The following is a 24,397-nucleotide window of genomic DNA, read 5'->3' on the forward strand; positions in this document are numbered from 1 at the left end:
TCGTGCTCTTGGGTATAGTACGATAAGAGTTCCATGGTCTCGCTATCAGGTGGCTACAAACAATAGCTGATTCTCGCTACTTTTTCCATAAGTTTAACTTTTTTTTCAAAAAGAGAAGTATTTCGATGTCTTTCTATACAAAAATATAATTCATTCTCACATAAGGGATATATATTTTCTTTACACATGAAAATTGGGGAGGCACACTATGTAAATGAACCTTGAGAGCACTGGCTAGATAATCTGGCCGGAGTTTCCCTAATCCCACTTCACTGCACTTCACGCGAGTGGCAATGCTAAGTAGTCAGCTATTAAAGCAATGTAAAAAACACTATCATTATCAATGAACGAAAACGTTTTATTCACAACCCTAAGCTAATTTAGTCTTCCATATAATTTATAAATGCACTGTACTAATTGTTACATAATTTTCCTAATAAACCAGTACAGTGTGGTTAACCAATTAGTAAACCTATCACCGGTGAGTAACGTTTGTTAATATTATCGAAGTTGAATTATTAATTCTTATTATCACAAATACGTTCGATAAGTAAATTACTTCCATAACTTCAAACATATTTAAGTTGTTATCGTATCTATTTTTCGGTTATCGTTTTCTGTTAAGAATTTATTTCTAACTCTCTTAACAAAATGTTTGTTTTCTTTACTTAATCAAACTGTGATAGTAAAGTATTTAAGTAACATAACATCGTTGTTTCTTCTATTTTTATTTATTTTTTTTCATGCGATTGTGTCATTCAACAATTTAAACATTTGAATGTACTTCTGCTTTCAGACATGTCAGAACACGTTGAACTACAACATTTAGTTGATGGCGACGTCGATAGTAATGTGAAAATAAGACAGAAACGATTTTCAGTGTTAATGTGCAAATCGTGCCCTTATCTTGGCTTACTATTGGCAACGTTATCATCATTGTTTTTTTCATTATGTAGTGTCATTGTGAAGGGTTTGGTGGAAGTAAATCCAATGGAATTGGCAGCATTTCGATTTGTGGGTGTATTGTTACCAGCAATACCAATTGTGATATATAAAGGAGAACATCCTTTTCCAAAGGGACGTAGACTAATGCTAATATTAAGAAGTTTTGTAGGGACCACAGGCCTTATGCTAAGTTTTTATGCATTCAGGCATATGCCACTAGCTGATGCATCTGTTGTAGTTTTTTCTGTTCCTGTATTTGTAGCTATATTTGCAAGAATCTTCTTAAAGGAGCCTTGCGGGATATTCAATGTTATTACAGTTTGTTTAACATTGATTGGTGTGATTCTGATAACGCGTCCACCACTTATTTTTGGACATACTATAGAGTCTCTTTCCGATGGACATATAAAAACAGAACATGGAGATTTATGGGGTGCTGTAGCAGCTTTCTCTGCAACTTTATTCGGTGCCAATGTATATGTTTTATTAAGAGCTTTGAAAGGCCTCCATTTTTCAGTAATAATGACAAATTTTGGATCGTTTGCCTTATTTCAGACAATAATTATATCTTGGGCTATAGGTGCACTTTGCTTACCTCGCTGTGGAACTGACAGACTTTTAGTTGTAGCACTTGCTCTTTTTAGTTTTGGGGGTCAAATATTATTAACGTTAGCTTTACAGATGGAACAAGCAGGACCAGTTGCAATAGCAAGGTCAGCAGACATAGTCTTTGCCTTTTTCTGGCAAGTTATATTTTTTAATGAAATACCAAATCGTTACTCAGTTGGAGGAGCAATTTTAGTCACAAGTTCAGTTTTATTAACAGGACTAAGAAAGTGGGCTCTTTCATTACCAGAAACATCTAGTGTTAAAAAATCTTTAGGTATTTTGGTGATGTAAATTATATTTCACAAAGAATAGACAATTTAAAAAATTGATCATACTCTATCATAACATTAAAATTGTGTTACTATAATTGAATTCATTGTAAACGAATGATTTACATGAAGGTAGTCATTTTGGCCTATAGTAATAATTTCATTCATGAAAAATAAACTTCCCTTAATATTTAATATATTAAGTAATAATACTTCTATCATAGTTACAAATGAACTTAAATTACTTAAATTATTTGAATTGCTTTAAAATTACGATACTAAACGCATTAATATAAACATATTGCAGATTCATATAATGAATATTACTACTAATTGTAGGACAATATAAAAAAAGAACAAAATAAATGTATTTTTAGCTGCTCTTCATTTCCTTCTTGGTTTAGTCATTCTAATTTAATATACATATATATGTATATGAAACTATTATGAAGTATAAAATTAAATGATGTAAAATATCACTGGTTATGTACAACTAACACTTAGCAGAAACAAAGTAAATTTAAATCTCTATTACAAAAATAAATTTCACATAATAATAATATCACTACAGAAATATTTATTAAATAATAAATCCATTACTATATTATTGCAATAAAATAGGGGATTTATACTTTTTAGTGTAAGGTACTCAAATTCATGAAAGGTACTTATTCGTAAGATTTCTGAACAAATGTACAGTTACTTTTGTTAGAATAGCTATACCCTTGAAATGTTCTGTTTTATATAAATATGTTTGAAAACATATTGTTTCTTTACAAATTGTTATATTTATACTGTTCCAATGGTTTACTTATTGTTACTATAAAGTCTAGTCTAAAAAGTCTAGTCTCTGTATTACAGATACAGAGTTTTTATTTAACTCCATATGTAATTATTTACAATTATTATTTACAAAATGTACAAAATAACGAAACATTATTTAATTTTCTTATTAATGTACATATTAATATCATAATTTAATTAAAATAAGATGCTAAAAATTGCACAAATATCAACGAATTTTGTAAATTTATTAGCGTGTCCATCTTAAATTTTCAATTACAATAATCGTCTATGTTTTCGTTCTTATATAAAATATTATGGACTGAGAAGTGTTTCATTATTTTATGCGAACTGTTTGTGAGCTTTCAATAAAATGTACTGAAGCAGTGTTACTTAAACTTAAAACATTATGAGAAAGTTTTTTCAACAACGAACAAACAGTATAATGATCAAGTAAATTTTTATTTATAAGTGTACATATAAATATAGATCAGACTTCACTTTATAAGTTACTACTGTCTATGGCAAATAATACATACATTGAATTTTTTATTAGAATTACGTTAATTCTTTTCATCACCAGAATAATGTAACAGTAAGTGGTTTAAGAAACACTACCTCAACTTAATATAAATTGTTTCTAAAAACATTAACAGTAAAATCAGTTATGTACTTATAGATGCGATTTTAATGTGTGTACTTGTAAAACGTATGTGTGTGTACTCTAAAAACAGGTCGTAATTTGTTGGTAACCTTTGGTTGCAATCAGTTGTTTGCATGAAATTAGTATTGATCGTTAACAGACAACAAATCGAAATGTATTTTTTACACAATATTGCATCATGGAAACTGCCATATAAAAGATATAAAGTTACCATGTAGCAAGATGGACGTAACATTATAGTAATAATAGGAAAATCTACATGTCTTCTACCAATTATGATTTTCATTAAATTAAAAAATTATAATTAAAACAATTATAATTACGCTCGCCTAAGAAAAACCTAAGATTGTAAAAGTTTATTCAAATAACGATTATTGTATTTATTAAAATGCACGTTTTCATTACGATAATAGAAAATAGTTAATTCTATCCCTATAAAAATCAATTCTTTACAAGTAATCTAAAATCTTTTGTGTCGCGTAGTGCTTCTTTTTTCTTTTACAAATGCATCATTGAATTTTATGACGTCATTTAAAAGCTAATTACGAAACGTTTAAGAATTACATAACGATCTGCCACACAGGTATATGAATATGTTATACATACAGCACACACACATATTTCGTTTAGCGGGAAGATCTTTGTAAATAAAATCACGTGATTTACAACAGGACCGAAATGACGAGGTGCTATGCTACAGATTAAATAGAAGTTTTATAAGTAGCTATTTATGTACGATAATAACAATTCTGCAGTGAAAGAGTTTATGAAACAATGCACGAAGTTGTCAAATCTTTTCAGGGATAGTAAATAAAGTAATATTATAAAAAAATATATCAAGCAACGTAGAATTGTATTAAACCTAACCTACGATACGCTCTCGGCTATAGATAGCCGAACACAGCCGAGCACAGTCGAGCGATAAGCTCCTGTCACCTGTCATCACCTGACATGCCTGTCAGTAAGTCATGTGGTTTTGTTTATCGCTAAATAAAGTATATAAAAAACATTTTACAACTCTAATTCTATATACTCCATCATTTTAGATAGGTTGTGTTATTAAACTAATATAGATCAATTTAAGCATTACACTGTTAAAATATTTATATTATTAAATACAACTGTCAAGTGTTACTTATATATATATGCACAGTTAAAAAATTAACAAAATGCTGTGTAATGTCTACTTCTATAAATAAATATTAAATGGTTCTTAATAATTGAATAACAATAATTATTGATTTTTGTAATCATTTTATTTTTTTATTTATATTTAGTTAACAAATTTACTTGTAATGTTAATTTAAATTAAATACATCACAATCTAAACAGCACAGTGCATCAATGAAACAAGTATGTTTCATTGTTAAAGAACTCCTAACAATCTTTGAACTTGAAAATAATGAAAACTTCGTAAGGGATCTAATTGAATTGTTACCTATAATTTGTGTTACCTAAAGAGATATTCATATTTAAAGGTGAAAATTGCTGCGGTATAATTTGCCACCCATAGTAAACATCTTATGCAATCTTATCTTAATATATGATTGGAAACTGCGTAATAATCTTATCAGTGACAACTACAAAGTTGTGTAAAACAGAACACTTCCATGGTACAAATTCATATTGTCTTATAACGTTTACACTTAAAAGAATCCAATGAGTAGTGTCAAAAATGTGTATCCTATTTATTTATCGTAATCCTGATGCTAATTCTGAGTCTTATCGATTAATTTTGGCTTCGAATCGTGATGAAGATATTAAACGTCCTGCATCCTTAGCCCATTATTGGAAAAATCATCCTGAATGTCTGGGAGGTATGTTCAAAATTAGTTTCTTGTATGAAATACTCAGTGTAATAGTTGTTATGAATTATTACACCTCATGTTTTTAAAATATTATTTAAAGAGATTTTGTTTTTGTCTGTTAATTTTGCTCTAATTGAAATCATTATTAAATTTTACATGGAAGATAAAAGTAATTTACAATTTTTCAGGTACTGATATGACACCTGGCAAAGAAGGAGGAACATGGCTAGCCCTATCACTAACAGGGAAGGCTGGAGTTATTTTAAATTTATGTAATGAAGAAGACTCACCTAATACTCAGAAAAAGGGACGAGGTTTTTTAATACCTCAATTTGTTACTTCAAATGATTCTGCAATTTCATATTTGCCCAAATTACATAAAGAAAATCAAAATGGTCAACCATATAATCCATATGCTTTGGTTTTAATTAATTTACAGTATGTAAATAATTTTTATAAATCTACAGAATCAAGACAGTTTCATTTTGTAGCATTATTAAAACATTGTATTGTTCATAAGGAATGTTTTCAATTAGTAAATGAGTAATTTTTTATATTTATTCAGCAATGCAAATGTTGACTGCCTAAGCAGTTCTATGAGATCAACAGGACCTTTTTCATGCGAAGACGCAGTACTAGGTTTCAGTAATAGCGGCTTTGGTATTCCTTATAAGAAGGTCGAAGAAGGGAAAGAAAAATTCAAAAATATTGTTACTAATGTTAAAGTACGAACCCAAGCAGAGCTTATTGAAAATCTTCTAAAATTTTTAAAATCAAAAGAAAGGTATCCATTATTTGCAAAATTATGAATCACATATTGTTATTACTATTGTTCGTTACTATCTTATATTTCGAATATTCATAGGTATTTACCAGATGCAGAATTGCAAAAGCGATCTCCAAAAATGTATGAAGAACTTAGTTCTATTTTTGTATCTCTTAATAATGATTATGGTACACGAAGTCATTCTGTAGTGCTAGTTACCGGAAGCGGGAAAATTACATTTATCGAAGAAACGCTCATGCCAGATTTAACATGGAAACGTCAAATATTTAATAATAATTTAATGCGCAGAAACAACTAACTATTATGAAAATAAAAATAATGTTTGAGTTTCAAGTTTTATATTAATTATATTACAAATTCAAAATATTTACAATAATATTAATATGTTAATATAAAAAAATAAAAATTTTATAAAAATATCTTTATCATTGTGAAGAGTTTTTCATTTTATTGATTTATATTCAATTCAATTTAACTCATTTTCTGAAAATAATTATATGTCATCATCTCCAGGAAGATCATCGTCTGAATCACTATCTAAAATATCCGACGATACATTAGTTAAATTGTCGATAACATCAGAACTTGGTAAAGTATTCCCTTCTGATGACACACTCTAAAAATATCAGTAAAAACATTAAGTATAACTGAAATATATGAAAATATTAAAAAATAACTTAACTAACCTGTGAAAGAATTTCTTGGCCTTCTAAGTTTTTATTAACAAGGTTACCCATCCAAAAAGCAGCAGGACTATTATTGAGAACCAGCATTCCTTTTACGCTGTAAAGTAATCGTTCTAATACAGATTTAGCTGCAGGAATGTATTTTGATAATGTAATATCTTTTTTTTCTGAACTGTCACAACATATTGTGTGTAAATATCGTGTACCTCCTAAATCATAAACAATTTTTTAAATATATAAAACATGGTATTATTATAAAAATAAAGATTTATACCTTGCATCATTTTCAATATTCTGGTAACATCATCCATTTGATATTTTAAGTTGTGTTCAAGAACTGGCATTCCAAGATTTAAAAAATATTTTAATAATATGGGCATGTGTTTCATAAAAATTAGTACGTTATTTTTTGTAGTTAAAGCTTTGGATATTTGTACTAATTTTTGAACGTTTGCTGCAACTTCAGACCATATTTCTATTCTTTCTGGATCTCTGAGTAAAAATTGATTATTCAATATAATTGTTAAAAGTGAAACAATTCAAGTAACATACCTGTTAGCTAATGGTAGTGCTATTTTCACACCATTAACCAGACCATCAAATATTTTCTTGAATAAGAAATGAAAATTATTTCTTTTTATTGAAGGTATTCTATTCAAACAGTCTTGAGGTTTCACTAATTTAGGAGTTTCGTCTGGGAGCCATTCCAAAATTGTTGTTACTGTTTGTAGTGGTAGTGTTTCGTTATCAATCCAACTATTTAATAATCCAATTACTGCTGCTTTATACTGAGAAGTAAATTCTTTGTCATCTGGCCACTCAAGACATAGAAATCCAAATGCCATTTTTGCTGTAAAATGGTATAAATTTCGTACATGCGATTTGTTTAAGTATACTTGTTAATTATGAATCATATATAATATTGATTACCGTATTTCTCTTTGTTTTCTCTTGTATAAGATTCGGAATGTTTCATTATTGATTGACACGTATTAATTAACGTAATAGCTAATGATATTTGCGTAGCAATATCAGCTAACGACTCAAAATATTTACATGATTCTCCAACAAGTTCCTTGCAAGATCGCAAGGTAACATTGTTTTTATTTATCTGACTTGCTACAGTTCGCAAACCCTCTGAACAATGATTAAAAAATAATCGAAAAGATAAAAGTTTTTATAAACTATGTATTATAAAATCGAAATTAGCGTACCTCGTAATAACAGATTATAAGTGACACTTTCGAATCCTTTCCAGTTAAAAATTTTTGTTAAGAGACATAATAACAATCTAGCAGCTTCGTTATTTTGATTATTTCTTTCCTCTCTTAAAGTGTCTACAATATCTTGCAACTTTGAACAAATTATAGGTAACAATTCAATTAGATCCCTTACGAAGTTTTCATTATTTTCAAGTTCAAAGATTGTTAGGAGTTCTTTAACAATGAAGCATACTTGTTTCACTGATACATTGTGCTGTTTAGATTGTGATGTATTTAATTTCAGTTTTATATCTAGCAGATGTACAATCTATAAGAATAGTTTCAATTAGAAGAGTATGATCACAAATACTAATATTGTTAGAATAATAAGATAAATATATTTATACCGTTGCATCCAATCTTCTAAAATACGTTGGATTTTTAGAACATATCAAAGAACCTAATTCCCAGCTTCTTGTCTCGCTGAAGCTAGTAGATTTTTCTGGAGATACTTTCTTTCCTTTTTTACCCTTTCTTCCAACTTTCTTCTCAATTTTTACAAAATGTGGTAGAGGAAAATGATGGAAATAACATGGAGATGGTTGATATTTTGTATCGCATAAAGAAAATAATGTGCTTAATTCAGTTTGCAAATATATTAAATTATCAAGTCGTTGTAACACTTGTTTTTGTAGTAAAGAATCTTTTTGCATAACAAAACCACTAATTATTTCGCGAAACCTGTAATTTGATAATTATCAAGTTTTTAAAATTGATATTATATTGTACCAGTGTTTGCTTTAACTTACCAATTGATACAACATATTACTAAATCCATTGTTGAATTTTCTGCTACATCAAAATTTTCTGGCATTAATATTCCACATCCCAAAAGAGAATCTATAGCATCTAAATCTCCATTTTTACTAAGTTTTATACAACAAGTTCTAAGAAGTTTAAATGAAATTGGTACAATGGCACCGAATTTCTTGTTTTCGAACGTTAAAACACAATTTTGTGGTTCATCTTCTGCTTTGTTCAATCCAAATTTAGGAACTAATTCTCCTCTATATATACCGTTAAACGTTACGAAATATCAATATTGTTATACATGTTAAATATAAGCGAGGATGACGGAATTATGTATACCTATAAGAGGATTTATCAATCATATATGTGTTAACAAATTCTTCCTCAATGAAATTTGAAAGATTCTTTATAAATTCTGTATCGATATCTTGAGTTTCGGAAATGATAAGCGTTAATTGATCGTAAAATAAGGCCTGTGATCTTGGGCAATTCTTCACATTGTTCAGTACTGTATCTATGAAACCAAAATGTAATTTAATACATATGTGATAATTATTTTGTTGTATAGTCAAATTATTTGTAATGCATACTAAATAGATTATAAGCTGCTTTAGAAGTTTCATCTTTCTTCATTAAATGTTTTATTGCCATAACTGCTGCCAAAACACCTTTGCATTTTGTTCTAAAATAATTTAATTTAAAATAAAAAAAATGTTTATTTAAAATAATCTCTTCATACTTAATTAATACATACAGTGGTTTAAAGTTAGACAACTGCTTTTGGAGTAATATGAAAAGGTCATCTCGTAAAGAATCAGATACAGAACTAGAGTTTATGCATAAATTTTGCAATAAATCGTTCACTGTGCCAACATCCTGTAAACCTAAATTATCCATCTTCTCAAGCAAAATGCGAAGATGATTGCAATGCGGCGCCAAACATTGTCTTTCTTCTTCTTTCGTCACCATTTTACAAAGAAATGTCAAAGCATTTTTTACAGTCTGATCATTATCACCCATAAGAAATATTATTCTTTCTAAAATTTCACGTTGATTAAACATATTTTTTTTATGACATATGAACTGCAATCGTAACCAATCGATGGCAAAGTCAATAAACACACGTTCATCCGATTTTAGCAAATTACTTGATAATTGTAATGCTGCAGGTTGCAATTCCTGTACAACCTACGATATATTATACGAGAAAATAAATAATTATGTTTAAAAAAAGTATTTCATATTATTTTTAAGTTAATGCAAACCTGTTTATAGTCATTGTACAATGAGTTTAGCAAACTTGCTCTATAAAAACCGGATCGTATGTGTTGTTTAAATATAGTTTCAACGTTTTTTCTCCTAATCTCTGTAGTCGAAAATATAAGAAGTAAAAGAATGATATCTAATGGTTTTGGATCTTTAACAATGTCTTTTATAACTGTAATTGCTGTATTTATTATACTTTTGGAAAGGAGCATATTCATTTTTAAAGTATCGACTATATCTAATTGATTTTGATAACATTCTGCAACATTTTCTCCAGCAAGAGGTTGCATATCAATATTACGTAGAACTGTTAATGTCTTTTTAAAAATATCCATATTTGTACAATCTTCTAGAATGAATCTATGGAAAAGTTAATTTATGTACATACTAAAACATTAATTAAAAATCGTTAGATGATTAAACATACTTTACAACAGCTGGTATAGCATTTACTTTTATATTTGTTTTTAACAAGTTTAATATTTTATTCTTATACTCATCCAAGTATTCTTTGCCAAGATTCAAGTTACTCATACAGTCTAGAATTAAACTTGTTATTTCAGAGTTGTCTTCCAATACTTTGTCTAAAATTTCAGCAACAGCTTGATGTTGTTTATCAGTGACAATATCAGGTAAGACTAAAATCAGTTCTCTTTGAAACCATGTAGGACATGATTCTAAGAGTTGTTCTAAACTATTAGTTAAAGCATCAGAATTAGTTACAACATCTAAGAAACGAAATTGTTGTAGCAATGAAATAGCCCAAGGCACTGTTTCAATGGAATCACTGGAAAAATATTTTTAAAAAACATATTGAATAGTTTTAAGGATTAGAAAAAATACTTTGTTCAAGAAGGAATTGAATTGTATAAAATGTACTTACGCTACAAGTATAGCTTCATTGAGTTTAGTTAAAAGACTGCTATATATTTCTGGATGTAACTCAGAAACTTGTAATAAAATCTTTATGAGAGATGAACTGTGTAAGACATGTGACACTTCACTGTTAACAAATATTTCCATATCATTTAATGCATTTTCAAGATTTTGCTCATCGTCGAAATAATCTTTCATTAATTCCATTAATTTTGCTTTCTCATATTTTTTTGAATTTAATAATTCTTTCATTTTTTGGCGAACTATTATAATATCTTTACCTGTAATAAGTTATTTAATGTTATATGAATTAAACTCTTAATGTAATGTATATATTGTTAGATGTGAACTACAAATACTTCATTAATATTTACTTAGTATATGCGGAGCAACTGGATTTAATTTAATTCCTGATTCATGTAAAAATTTAACAAATTCACATTGCGTATTCAAAGTTGTGCTAATATTTTGTAAAGTAGTTGAAATATTTTTAGAATTAATATTTTCACATTCTATTTGGGTAACAGTTGAATTGTCTCGTCGTTTTTTTAAAACTGTAGATTCAGCTAAAGGTGCTCCCAAATCATCATCATCTTCATCTTTTGATTCACTAAAGCTCAACGATTTACGTTTACGTGACGATACAACGTTCGATGTTTTGCTTTTACGTATAGACGTTTCTCCCTGAGATGATTTACTATTATTCGTGAATATTTCTTCATTCGATGACTTATTTTGACCTGAAAATATCCTTATGTTCGGTTTTCTTTTCATACAACAATATCTTTTCGACTGACTTACTTTGACTTGAAAATGTCTTGTTGCTTAATAATGTTATTTTACTTGTCGATGGTTCAGCATTGTGGCTTTTAGTTTCAAAAGATGATCCACTATTTAATGATGTTTGACTTCCTATCAAATTTTTATGCAAACCACCTCTAAATTTTAATTTTCTTTTATCCATAATCCACTGATTGTATACAACACCTGATCGCGCGTACTTATATAGAATAGATCACGTAGTACAACTTTACGATGACAACAAATGGTTACAAACTGACAGTTTGAATGGGTTTGAATCGTGAATGACATCACATCGTGTCACGTGATGTCACGAGTTGTGTAGTAGCAGTTAGTAACTAACCTAACTTACTAAATTTTAATAATGTTTTACGAAGTACGTTTTGGACAGAAAATTATGTTTGCGTAGGAATAAATGTAACAATGAGATAAACAAATGAAATTTACAATTAAAATATACATCTGGAGACATTTATATTGGCAATCTTGGGTTTGAAGTCACGTGGTCACGAGTTAATACGAGCTCTGTATGACGTCATACAGAAATTAAATGCCAGTTTAATTGATGTACGCAAAGAGACTGAAAGTGACAGGTCCTGGGTGTACCTTTTAATAATTACAAACACAAAAACATGTCATCGGCACATTTAACAACTGGCCGATTAAATGTGGGAATTATACAAGAACAAGCTAGAAAACAACTCCTTTGCTTGCTTGAAAAATGTGATGGCACGAAGGTATTATCATAACCTTTTCGGTTTCATTTATTTACTTTACACATTGTATTGTTACTTTGACAAGTGAAATTTATTACAGATGCTTGTTTATCTTAATATTTTTCATATTTTAATAGGCAATTATATGGGAAGAATCTCTTGCAGGACCAATTGGTCTCGTTGCAAAGTACAGTTTGCTCGAGGAACACGACGTGGTTAAATTATATCCATTATGTGGTGGGAGCTTGAATATTCCACCGAATATTGTTAATATCATATTTATTACTAGGCCTCAATTAGATCTTATGGATTTAATTGCTGAAAATATACATAGGTAGTATCAAAAAATCTAATATTAAATTTCTTTGAATATAGAAAACTTATACAGCAATTAATTTGCAGTGAGGATGGTAAAAGGCCACGGAAAGAATTTCATTTGTTTTTTGTGCCTCGCAAAAGTCTTGTCTGTCAGAAGAAACTTCAAAATAGAGGAGTCTTTGGTAGTTTTACCCTAATAGAAGAATTTAAATGTGATTTGTTTCCTTTTGATAATGATCTCCTTTCCATGGAACTTAGTGGATCATTTAAAGAGTTTCATTTAGAAAATGATCCAACCTGCTTGTATCAAGTTGCACAAGCCATTCATGGTTTACAAAAGTTATATGGAAAAATACCAAAAGTCACAGGAAGAGGGTGTGCTGCTGGTAAAGTTTGGGAGTTATTAGAAAGATTAAGTCGAGAAGAAGAGGAAAATAAAGCAACATCTGTACAGTCGAGTACTATAGAGTATTTACTATTATTGGATAGATCTGTGGATTTACTTTCACCCTTAGTTACACAGTTAACATACGAAGGATTGATAGATGAAATTTTTGGAATAGAAGTTAGTAAGTATTTTTAGTTTTACAATTTCGATACAGTTGTATTAAAACAGGTGATATAATTTGTTATAACTTCAGATACTGCAAAGTTGCCAGCAAGAAGGTTTCATGATTCCGAAGATTCCCCAACAGCCATGTCTATTAATGAAAAAGAACAAATCATACTTAATTCTGGAGAAGAATTGTTTGTAGAGATTAGGTGAGTTGTTGTATACTTTATATAACTTCACGTTTAAGATATTTTTGTAATTTATAGGGATAAAAATTTTAATGGAGTAGGTCCTGTTCTTAGTAAAAAAGCTAAAGTTATTTCGTCGCAATTCGATGAAAGACATAGAGATAAAAGCGTACAGGAAATCAAACAGTTTGTAGCACGATTACCGCATATGTTAGCTACCAAGCAATCATTAGCGAAACGTAAATTTTTTCAATTCTATTTAGTAATATTAATTGTATCATTAACTATGATAGATATTATATGTACTCGGCAATTTATTTGTAGATACAACAATAGCAGAAATGATAAAAGAAGTAACAGATTCGAGTAGCTTCCTAGAATCATTGCAGGTTGAACAAGAGTTGCTAAACTGTATTGACACAGACAAACCAAACGCTTATATAGAAGATATGATAGCACAACAACAACCACTTTTAAAAGTTTTACGGCTTCTCTGTATACAGTCTTTAACAAACTCTGGTCTTAAACCAAAATTATTAGACTACTATAAAAGAGAAATAATACAAACGTACGGGTATCAACATTTACCAACTATATTAAATTTAGAAAAGGCTGGCTTGTTAAAACAACAACAATCTGCTCGTCAATACGCAGTTTTGCGGAAAGCATTAAGACTGACAGTCGAAGACGAAAGCGAGATAGCCCCAAAAGACATTAGTTACGTTCATTCTATATACGCACCGCTAAGTGTTCGATTAGCGGAGCAACTTGTACAACCAACTGGTTGGCAAGGTTTAAATGATGTAATGGGTTTACTACCAGGTCCTACTATTAATAGTGTTCCATCTAACGTTTTGTCTTCTGGGAGAAGTAAGAAATATATAAAAAGTACATTTCAAGTTGTAACTATAGTAATTAATGCACTAATTTTTAGGAAATTCTGTTACTAGCGAAGATTCTAATTCTGAACCGCCGAAGCTAGTAATGGTTTTCTTTATCGGAGGTTGTACATTTGCAGAGATTTCTGCACTCCGATTTTTGTCTCAACAAGAAGAGTGTAAGTAATACATTAATAAAATTTCTGACCTAATTTTCCAATTGTACATATAGTATGTTTTGTATATTTTTTTTTTTTCAGTAAACGTAGAATTTGTTGTTTGTACTACAAAGCTAATAAATGGAAACACATTTTTGACATCGTTGATGGAAAATTTAGAAAGTACGTAATTTATTAAATTAAATTAAATAATGTTATTCGAGTTTATATTTAAGTTTTGTTGATAATTCTGTATACACTTTCTTCTCAAAACTATAGGTAAATTCCTACAGTGATAAATGCATTTATATATGGTAAAGATTGTTATGAATTTGTACCTCACAAAATCTTTTATATGTGTCTTTTATACGATTCACATACAAAATATATATGTATATGTAATTAGACTAATTTTTACGTCATTAATTAGACGTTAATTAGCCTCGTTTGTAGATATATATGGTAATGACGATTGCGACATTACGATATACATATATATATATATATATATATATATATATATATATATATATATATATATATGTTTATGATTTGTAATGTATGTATTATGTATAATTTATAATATTCATTCTGATACATTACGACATACATATAGTAATGATTTAAATAAATTTCTAAATAAATTCATTTACTTCTATTTTCAATGATATATGAATATTATTAGTTTTAATAGACGCTTCAATTAAAAAAAATAGTGTTAACTCTTTCGACCTGGCTGTTTTCTACTTGAATTTTATTCGTTTCTCTTTTAGAAATGATGTTCATTTTTTTTTAATGTTCCTGTGAATTTCAAAAGTAATCTGGCCAACAGGATACTGGAACATTCCTGTCCCATTAAGGTCAAAAGGGTTAAGGGATGTGAAACAATAACGACATCGTTTTATAAAGATAATTACAACTCGTTCATACTGTTTGAATGATTTCGTTTAGTTGAAAGTTTCAAGTTGAAACCAGTCGAAACGCGACTGGTAAAGAAATAACTCGTAGTTATCGGGTGGTAATAGTTGTCAGTTCGGAACTTGACCACATAGCGCCACTCGTAATCGACGGAGAACGTCGCCTGCCGTAGAGTACACCCAGGCCAGGCGAAAAGGCGTCAAAAAGTTTGCGAATTTTCGTGTGTCTGGGGCTGACGGTGGGTGCCGTATTGTTGCGTTGCCGCGGATTGTCGCGTCTCGCGCGTGTGTGCGTACGTGCGTGACACGTACGAGGCGTGTACTTTTCCGGGGTGCGGTGCGTTCGCACGAACGAAAAATCGTGAGGGATCCTCGGATCTTAATATGCTCGAAGGATCGGCCAAGTTCAGGAAAAAGAGGTGCTCCGCCTGAAGAGAGTGCACGGAGCTGCGCGCATGCTTCCGTACCTGCTCCCTCGCCATTTTGGAGGTGAATATCATTTTTTTTCCTCTTCGCCGGAGCTCCCCGATAAATTTCAGTTGATACACCGGGATACGATCGCGATGTTGCACGCCCCTACCAAACACGGCGACCGTTTTCGGCTACAGCGACGATGTTCCTCTGCCGTATTTGCGGGACCAATCTGACGCGATTGCTTCGAGTCAGAGACCCAACCCTCCTTACGCCCGCATTTTCTACCTCCTGCGAATTTCACTCGACCGCCTTCTTTGCTTACCAACCCCGATTCCACGATTATTTCTCTTTCTCTCGCAAAAATACTTGTCGTTTAATGGCTCGACACTGGCACCGATAACGTACGTTTTGATGTTCACCGCGGATGTCCCTGTTAAAAACATACGATATTTATTCGAGTCAGATGAGTTTCTCGACGGGTGGAATGGTGTGATTCGTATCGAGGACCGCGTGATAAGTGTCAGGCTCGTTTTAATTGCTTCAGGACCGAATTAAATACGCAGGTAGTCGATAGAAGCGTTATTATTCGGAGTAATGTACGTCTCGACCTTTACTTTAAGTCTTCCTCAGCATGCAAATTTATAATTTAGAGCAATTATACAGTAATTGTTAACCCTCTCTATACTGTTTTTCGTTCATCGTTCATTTTTGTATACTTTTTATTTTGTTCTCGACAGGCTAAAACTCGTAATAATTTCATCTTATTGGATTCTTATTTGTACAAGTTTAAATGAGTCTTAATTGGCTTGTTGATCCTGATACATACACAGATGTCACAGCTTTATTAATATTTAAACAAATATCTAAAATGTACTTTGTAACTGATCGTACAGTTTATATGTCAATCCACATTCAATTTTATATAATTTTGACTTCATTCTCACCTCTTCAAGTCTAATTTCTATACTGTTCTAGATTATAATTTCATTTATTAAAGCTGCCCTAAACCACAGATCCTGATACATATTATTCCAAATAATATTACTTGTACTAACTACCTGCTTATTTAATTTAAACCAACTCATAAGCATTAATTGTTATTTTAAATTAGACAAGGAAATATTTTATATCTGTTGCAAATAAAGTTTAGAAAAATATGATATTTAATTTATTAAGTTCAAATTTGTAATTCACATTTTTTTCGCAGATAGAATGTTAAATTTTGGAATGGACTGACAAAGGATTAAGCAAGATCATAAAATTTCAAGTAGAAGATTGAAAGGCTTGGAAGACGTCTAACGGTGTCTGAAATAGGCCTCGGCCATTTAGTTATTAACACCTTTACTATGCCAGCTGTTCCAAGGCCTGGTAGCCTTAAGGACCCAGAGATCGCTGAATTATTTGAGAAAAATGATCCGGAGAAAATATTTGAGGACTTGCGCGAAATCGGGCATGGCAGTTTTGGAGCTGTTTACTATGCACGATGCTTGGTTACCAAAGAAATTGTTGCCATCAAGAAAATGTCGTACTTGGGGAAGCAAACTGTCGAAAAATGGCAAGATATCTTGAAGGAAATTCGATTTCTTAGGCAACTACATCACCCTAATACGATAGAGTATAAAGGTTGTTATCTCAGGGACCACACTGCTTGGCTGGTAATGGAATATTGCCTTGGATCTGCATCAGATATTATCGAAGTTCATAAAAGACCTTTAAAAGAAGACGAGATAGCCGCAATTTGCGAAGGTGTGCTACGCGGTTTGCATTACCTTCATAATCTTGGAAGAATTCACCGAGATGTAAAGGCAGGAAATATTTTACTTACCGAGAATGGAACGGTAAAATTAGCAGATTTTGGATCTGCCAGTATAAAATGTCCAGCAAATAGCTTTGTAGGAACTCCTTACTGGATGGCACCAGAAGTGATATTAGCTATGGATGAAGGCCAGTATGATGGAAAAGTAGATGTATGGTCTTTGGGAATAACGTGTATTGAATTAGCAGAGCGGAAGCCACCGTATTTTAACATGAATGCTATGAGTGCTCTGTATCATATTGCTCAGAATGATACTCCAACTCTGAATTCGCCAGATTGGTCAGACGTTTTTCGTCACTTTGTTGAAGTCTGTCTTACCAAAAGTCCAACAGAAAGGCCAGCCTCTGGTAGATTGTTATCGCATCAATTTGTCACCAGAACACCTTCTCCTCAAGTTTTGATAGATTTAATTCAGAGAACAAAAGCTGCTGTGAGGGAATTGGATAATTTGAATTATCGGAAAATGAAGAAGATACTAATGATCGACGCTTGCGAGACTGAAAGTACAGTTGGTGATGCTGATGGTATGTTATTTAGTTTTGTGTTATAATTTGTGTTCATTGATTTATATTTTTATTTATTTTTTTACAGATACACCTGATGAACAAACAGGTGGTGACAGTAGCAAGAGTAATTCAATTACCTCTGAGCATTCGATTCATTCGATGGGTGTTTCTGCAAGTTCTCAAAGTTCCTCCACTAACAGCCTGCCACTGCCAAACGCTGATGCAAATGATTATTCCACTGGATCTGTACGAAATCGGCATAAAATATCAGCAGGTGGTGTTACTGCCAACCTTCTTGAACACGGTGCCAATAACTTTGCAACAATTAGGACGACATCGATTGTGACTAAGCAACAAAAAGAACATATGCAAGAAGAAATGCATGAACAAATGAGTGGATACAAAAGAATGAGACGAGAACATCAAGGTGCTTTGGTAAGTTTTTATTTACTATTTTTTTTAAACTATTAACTTATTAAACAATTGTACAGGCTTCATTATAATTAATTACATCATCTATATTTTACGTTATTTAAACAGGTGAAATTAGAAGAGCGTTGTAAAATGGAAATGGAATCGCATAAACAATTACTAGACAAAGAATATGAAACTCTTTTGCAACAATTTAGTAAAGAATTGGAGAAACTTCAATTAAGGCATTTGCAAGAATTAGAGCGTAAACTTAAACAAAACCAAAATGCGGAAAAGAAGCTTCAAAAAGAAATTACAAGTAGACAAGAGGCTGATCGGAAAGCATTAGAAGCACAGCAAAAGAAACAGTACAAAGTAAGGAAATTAATACGATATTAACACTTTATTGAAATAAATAAAAACATATATTTTCAAATTTTGTATAATAAACTTTAATAATTGAAGACTTTTTATGTTATAAGGCTTATAAAGAGAGATGGAAAAAAGAATTGTCTCAAGATGAAGTTACTCCAAAACGACAACGAGATGCTACACTTCAAACTCAAAAACATAATTTACGACAGATGGAAGCGCAAGAAGAACAACGACTTGCAAGAGGGCAAAGAGAATATCTCGATTTAGAAATTCGTAAATTCCGCAGAAAAAAGTTGCTTATTTTTCATAGTTTGGAGCAAGAACTACTTCGAGAAGTTAGTATATTTTTTCTTCTGTTTCACAGTAAATTTGTTTACTTATGTTTATGAAAGGAGATATTCTTCTTACAATGTACTTTTATGAATAGGAATTAAATAAGAGGCAACAGCAATTAGAGCAAGCACATGCTATGTTGTTACGTCATCATGAAAAGACACAAGAACTAGAGTATAGACAACAAAGAGCTGTTCATGCTCTTCGAGAAGATCAAGTTCATCGGCAACACACGACTGAACTTTCTAATCAACAAGATTATATGAATAGGGCGGAGCGCGATTTGCGTAAGAAACACGCATTGGAGCTCAAGCAACAACCGAAGAGTCTCAAAGTAAGGAATATATTCAAATTTCATAATTAGTTTCAAAACACGAGTAAAGTACATTTTTGTATATTTCTAACTTTAGCAAAAGGAAATGCAGATTCGAAAACAATTTAGAGAGACGTGTAAAATACAAACACTGCAATATAAGGCATTGAAAGCTCAAATATTACAAACCACAGTAAAAGAAGAACAAAAGGCGGTTATTAAAAAATTAAAAGAGGAGCAAAGAAGAAAGTTAGCTTTGTTAGGTGACCAGTACGAACAAAGTATTGCCGAAATGCTTCAAAAACAAAGTATACGTTTAGATGAATCGCAAGAAGTTGAATGTCATAATCTTAAGGTAAGATATTCTGCGATATTATTTAAAGTGATAAAATACTAAACAAGTATTGTAATATGATTATTTCCTTGTATGTTTATAGGAAAGATTGAATTACGAACTAGAAATTCTAATGGCATATCAATCTAAGAACAAAATGCAAGCTGAGGCGCAAAGAAATCGGGAACGTCGCGAATTAGAAGATCGAGTATCAGTCAGGCGAGCTTTGCTTGAACAAAAAATGGAAGTTGAAACTCAGGAATTTCTGCGAGAACGTAGTGAACGGATACGTCTACTACATGAAAGACAGGAACGTGAATTACAACAATTTGACGAGGAAAGTGCAAGAATAGGATTCAGGTATGTAATTTGTGATCCGTACTTTTTGCATGAACGTAATTTTGAAATCACCTGCGAAAGGAAATAACTGTTTCGATTGTGTTCCCTTCATAATTATATTTTTTAATCATTTAAAGCTACAATTACGCTAAGCTGGTCATTACAAAATTTTACCACATTTTACAAAAATATAAAGATACATTTAATAATTTAAGAACGTGTTATTGTAGCCATACCTATATACATTCTTTTTAAAATTATTGCAGTGCTCTGGCGATAGCTGAGGCATCAAAAGAATCTTACCCAGACGATGAAAGCCTTAGTGGCTCAATGTTAAGTCTGGCTCACAGTAATAGTTCTACATCCTTCCCCCCTAATAGTCTTTAATTTTAATCATAATAATAGAATATGTATGTATGTACGTTTGCCTGTAGTGAGTGCATAATGAGTCTACCGACGTTTAATTCAATGACTTACATACATAGCAGAAGTTGGCTCGTTTCGTGCATTGATTCAAACCTAAGAGGTTTGTTAGGGTTGGGAATGTGTATTGGACTGAAATTAATGTAACAGCATATTTTTTAATTATCAAAATATGTCAACGTGATCTATCTGGAAAGAGAGCTTCATATTGAAGAAGAACTTAGATGCTTTTTGCAACGTTGTAATATTTATTAACCATATCCAAATACCTTGTGAAGTAAATAGAAGTAAAGAAGATAAACCTTTTAAGTATCAGTCTTATCTACTATACTGAACAAAATGAGTCTTAACGTTCTTGGGCTTAAAGTAAGTCAGCTATTATAGCATACGGAAAATTTTATATGCGATTACAGAAAATGTTTAGATACATTTATTTATCACTATCTTGCAATTATAATAAAAAAAAAAAAACAGTATAATCATAATGCTTGAATTATATGTTTGATTTTGACTGATTGAAGATTTGAAATAAGAGCAACGCGGAACAATATTTTCGGTAAGATTCTAACCTATCGAAGGTTTAGTATTAATTGATCTTATCGATAATTGCATGTGTTGACCTTCTAAGTCTTATTTCAAGCTTTCAGTAACACTTAGTCTGATACAACAAAAGCTAAGTGAGTCGATCTATTTATTTAATTGCATTCTTAATGCAATCATTAAATTTACAAAACGACAAACTAATGAAAATTTATCTACAGTATCCTATGTTATAGTTATGATATTACATTCATATTAGTGAATATTCGTTATTTCAATGAGAGATTAAATTCTAAAATTGAAAAACACTTTTTTACTATTTTATACAATTTGTTTTACATTATTAAGAAGGAATGTCAATATCAAAAATTAAATTAATAATAAAATTATTGTTGAATTACCAAAATATGACAGTGTACATTTCAAATTCCTTTCAACATTGATCTTCATCTAACATTTTTTTAATCGAGAAATTGGTATATACTTTTGAAATAGTAAATACTCTGATAAACATGAAACAAAAATGTTTCTTGTATTAAATTTGTAAGAAAAATGTAAAACATGTGTAGAATTGATTTTATTTGTTTCCTATGTTCTAATAGATTGATCTTTAAAGATACAATTTCAACAACTTAGTATTTAATAAAAGCAGTATCATCCTATAAATATTTACTATATTTAGCACACATCTCAGTTTAAGTCATGCATTTGTTCAAAATACAGGTAATGAATAAAACAAATGCCATTGTTATTTATGTATTGTGATTTTAAATTATAGATTAAAAAATTGTTTAAAGAAAAGTATTTTATTATTGCATTCAAGGACTCATTTGATTTTGCTCGTCATAAATCAGAAATTTATACATACCATTACCTTAACTTGCCAAAATGAATCTGCAAACATTATTCTAGTCTGAATGTTGCTTCCAGTATACCACAAATCTTTTATGTTAATAATTTTGCAGGTATCAGTATGGTACTTCTAACTTCACTATTTATTAGAAAGGTTATAATATAGCATTATTATTATTCTGCTGATACTATCATTTCAGTTATATTCTGTTGTGATTATCTGAAGTTTCCATCCAGTACACATCCCAATGTTGTACTCTTATAATGTAGTATCTAATTTGTTTCTTTCTTTCTTTTTTCATTTAATACATTTCCATGTACTTTTCCGTTTTATATATATTCATCTTCGCTATGAAGTATTAAATTTGAAATCAGATTGTGACTGTTCTTCTTATTGATATTTAACTTTTTATAACGACGTTAACGATATCTTCCTTAAAATATGATTAACGAAAATAATATTTCAATATGTAACTGTTTGTGTTAGATTCAAAATGTTTTCGTTGACAATTACATATTTTTTTTTTTTAGAAAATTTCTACTATGTAACATATAATATATAGTTATCTACTCGATGTTTTAATGCAATAAAAATTGATATCTTTACATAAATGTATCAATTTGTATAATACATAATAAGTTAAGTTAAATATATCTTAGTATATTTCTTCCATGTGGAAATAACAAAATAATTATGTAATATAGTAAATGTAGTAAAAAGCTTTAATTTGAAAATAGCAGAAAAACTACCTTCAATTACATACTTGTCCTTTTAAAAATTACTTTGTGGAATTAAAAACATTCAGATAAATCTCAGGAAATATCTTTGTAATACACCTTAACATTATTTACATAATGTAGCTCACATTCCAGTTTTTCTTATGTACAATAACATTATCTACTGATGATGATTTAATAAAATAAAATCAAAATTCACAATAAACAGAGTATATTAAAAAAACAATTTTAAATGTGTTCAATTACAGCAATTACAATTATAAAAGCTGATATAAAAAAGGAAACATTTCTGTAATTATGTGTTTAAAACTATTTAAATGAAGATGGTCACAATCAACTGAAACATTTTTTTTGTAATAATACGATATGTAAATATATACACATATTATATACCAGAAAACAATGTAGTAACTAACTGCGAAGAAGCCTGTAGAATTACATGTGTGTACTACATTTAAATTCTTCCTTAGATTGTACTTTTAGAAAGATGTATGAATTCAATAGATACTCTTAGCGAATTACTATAATTGATACTAAACAATGTAGACTAATAGAGACCTTCGTGCTACATTCTAAATTATAGTATAATTAAACAAAGTAAGCCACAAATTTTTAATCTTAGTCTGCTTGCAATCCATATACCATTTTATAAAATAATTATAAATTTACAGAGAATTATCATAACAAAATGGACTTTTTGTTTAAATTTAATGACATAGCTAATTTTAAATACATAATTATATTGTATGTATAGTAGTGTGGTTGATACACATGTTTAAGAATATTCTCGTAAATAATGCATGAGAAGAAATTTTTAAGTACAATGAATGTTTGCATATGAATCTGCAAAGTCATTCTATAAAATTCTTTAAAAAATCGAATTCTTGATTTACATATTATTTAAATTAAGATTCATATATTTTAGACTGTGAAAATTACATTTAAAATGTAGTTATTATGAAAATATTTTGCACATCTCAAGCTAATATCATAATAACAAATTTTGTATTACTGTTGCCAAGTTTTGTAGCTTTTAGAAGATGTAAATGTTATCGTTTTTTAACTTGAAAAGTGTATTAAATTCGATCGTAATGTATAAGATTTTGCAGTATTTTCGTTGGCCTAGTAAATACTATGGAACGTTTTCTATGATACAGTCAATATTTTAATAATATACATCTAAAAATTTATGGATTGCATACAAAGACTAATGTATAATACTTAAGAATTATACGTAATACAAACTACAAGTTTTCATATTAGATTCCAAAAATATAAGTAAATGACATTTTCAATTTCATTTAAATATAAGAAGTCAATAATATTACAATATAAGAAACATATATATTTTAGTATACGACAAGTAATTGGTAGATGGAATTTCTGTTTTTAAAGATGAAATAAATTATATTTCAAAACTTTATATGAAACAAGCAGATACACAAAATAAGTAGCAGATATATTAGAAGTAAATTTACTTATTGTCCAAGTCCTGTAATAAATAGATATTGCAAGTAATGATTTTGTCAATCTTCTTCAAATTGTTGCTGAAAAATTCAGCACAATACCAATTGTGGAATTTTGTATTTACTTCGTAAATGTGGCGCGACTTCTCTATAAGTCTAATTGTACATATATATACGAAAACAAAAAAATAAGAAAAACGCAACTGTTGACCATATGTGATTATTATCACAAATTGCTGAACATTAATTTAGAACATTACTTTTCGCTGTTGCTAGCATTTTGTAAATATTGATTCTCTATGT

The 24,397-nt window shown here is 30.0% G+C and overlaps 5 protein-coding genes across 7 annotated transcripts; 4 read left to right on the forward strand and 1 right to left on the reverse strand.

The window, feature by feature from the left end:
• The first annotated feature begins 98 nt into the window (after positions 1 to 98).
• On the forward strand, positions 99 to 4,102 carry LOC128890423 (solute carrier family 35 member G1). The gene is made up of 2 exons (XM_054148891.1): positions 99 to 481; positions 797 to 4,102. Exon 2 carries the CDS (start codon positions 799 to 801, stop codon positions 1,843 to 1,845), a length of 1,047 nt encoding a protein of 348 aa, XP_054004866.1. The 5' UTR covers positions 99 to 481; positions 797 to 798; the 3' UTR covers positions 1,846 to 4,102.
• Positions 4,103 to 4,250: 148 nt separating this feature from the next.
• LOC128890426 (transport and Golgi organization 2 homolog) lies at positions 4,251 to 6,309 on the forward strand. Its single transcript, XM_054148896.1, has 4 exons — positions 4,251 to 5,087; positions 5,267 to 5,516; positions 5,644 to 5,862; positions 5,944 to 6,309. The coding sequence occupies exons 1-4, from the start codon at positions 4,946 to 4,948 to the stop codon at positions 6,161 to 6,163; spliced, it is 831 nt and encodes a 276-aa protein (XP_054004871.1). The 5' UTR covers positions 4,251 to 4,945; the 3' UTR covers positions 6,164 to 6,309.
• A 32-nt stretch (positions 6,310 to 6,341) lies between these two features.
• LOC128890399 (Fanconi anemia group D2 protein homolog) lies at positions 6,342 to 11,894 on the reverse strand. 2 transcript variants are annotated; one of them, XM_054148850.1, is made up of 16 exons: positions 11,507 to 11,893; positions 11,080 to 11,445; positions 10,713 to 10,986; positions 10,257 to 10,616; positions 9,829 to 10,189; positions 9,318 to 9,751; positions 9,154 to 9,245; positions 8,903 to 9,077; positions 8,563 to 8,820; positions 8,161 to 8,494; positions 7,766 to 8,081; positions 7,482 to 7,688; positions 7,104 to 7,401; positions 6,826 to 7,043; positions 6,552 to 6,760; positions 6,342 to 6,481 (listed from the first exon to the last, which is right to left on the reverse strand). In XM_054148850.1, the coding sequence occupies exons 1-16, from the start codon at positions 11,667 to 11,669 to the stop codon at positions 6,359 to 6,361; spliced, it is 4,188 nt and encodes a 1,395-aa protein (XP_054004825.1). In that variant the 5' UTR covers positions 11,670 to 11,893; the 3' UTR covers positions 6,342 to 6,358. The 2 variants fall into 2 exon arrangements, with proteins under 2 accessions (XP_054004825.1, XP_054004824.1); XM_054148849.1 differs by having other exon boundaries at positions 9,154 to 9,751; positions 11,507 to 11,894.
• Positions 11,895 to 12,028: 134 nt separating this feature from the next.
• LOC128890411 (vacuolar protein sorting-associated protein 33A) lies at positions 12,029 to 14,824 on the forward strand. The gene is made up of 8 exons (XM_054148871.1): positions 12,029 to 12,243; positions 12,360 to 12,556; positions 12,625 to 13,109; positions 13,182 to 13,302; positions 13,360 to 13,520; positions 13,606 to 14,151; positions 14,216 to 14,338; positions 14,420 to 14,824. The coding sequence occupies exons 1-8, from the start codon at positions 12,139 to 12,141 to the stop codon at positions 14,506 to 14,508; spliced, it is 1,827 nt and encodes a 608-aa protein (XP_054004846.1). The 5' UTR covers positions 12,029 to 12,138; the 3' UTR covers positions 14,509 to 14,824.
• Positions 14,825 to 15,031: 207 nt separating this feature from the next.
• On the forward strand, positions 15,032 to 22,272 carry LOC128890404 (serine/threonine-protein kinase Tao). 2 transcript variants are annotated; one of them, XM_054148857.1, is made up of 9 exons: positions 15,032 to 15,723; positions 16,856 to 17,988; positions 18,056 to 18,405; positions 18,511 to 18,756; positions 18,864 to 19,091; positions 19,184 to 19,423; positions 19,500 to 19,757; positions 19,840 to 20,096; positions 20,342 to 22,272. In XM_054148857.1, the coding sequence occupies exons 2-9, from the start codon at positions 16,995 to 16,997 to the stop codon at positions 20,460 to 20,462; spliced, it is 2,694 nt and encodes an 897-aa protein (XP_054004832.1). In that variant the 5' UTR covers positions 15,032 to 15,723; positions 16,856 to 16,994; the 3' UTR covers positions 20,463 to 22,272. The 2 variants fall into 2 exon arrangements, with proteins under 2 accessions (XP_054004832.1, XP_054004833.1); XM_054148858.1 differs by lacking the exon at positions 15,032 to 15,723 and adding an exon at positions 16,192 to 16,211.
• The last annotated feature ends 2,125 nt before the right edge of the window (positions 22,273 to 24,397 follow it).

Source organism: Hylaeus anthracinus, unplaced genomic scaffold, assembly GCF_026225885.1.
Source record: "Hylaeus anthracinus isolate JK02 unplaced genomic scaffold, UHH_iyHylAnth1.0_haploid 12000, whole genome shotgun sequence".
In the NCBI taxonomy this organism is placed as follows: Eukaryota; Metazoa; Arthropoda; class Insecta; order Hymenoptera; family Colletidae; genus Hylaeus; species Hylaeus anthracinus.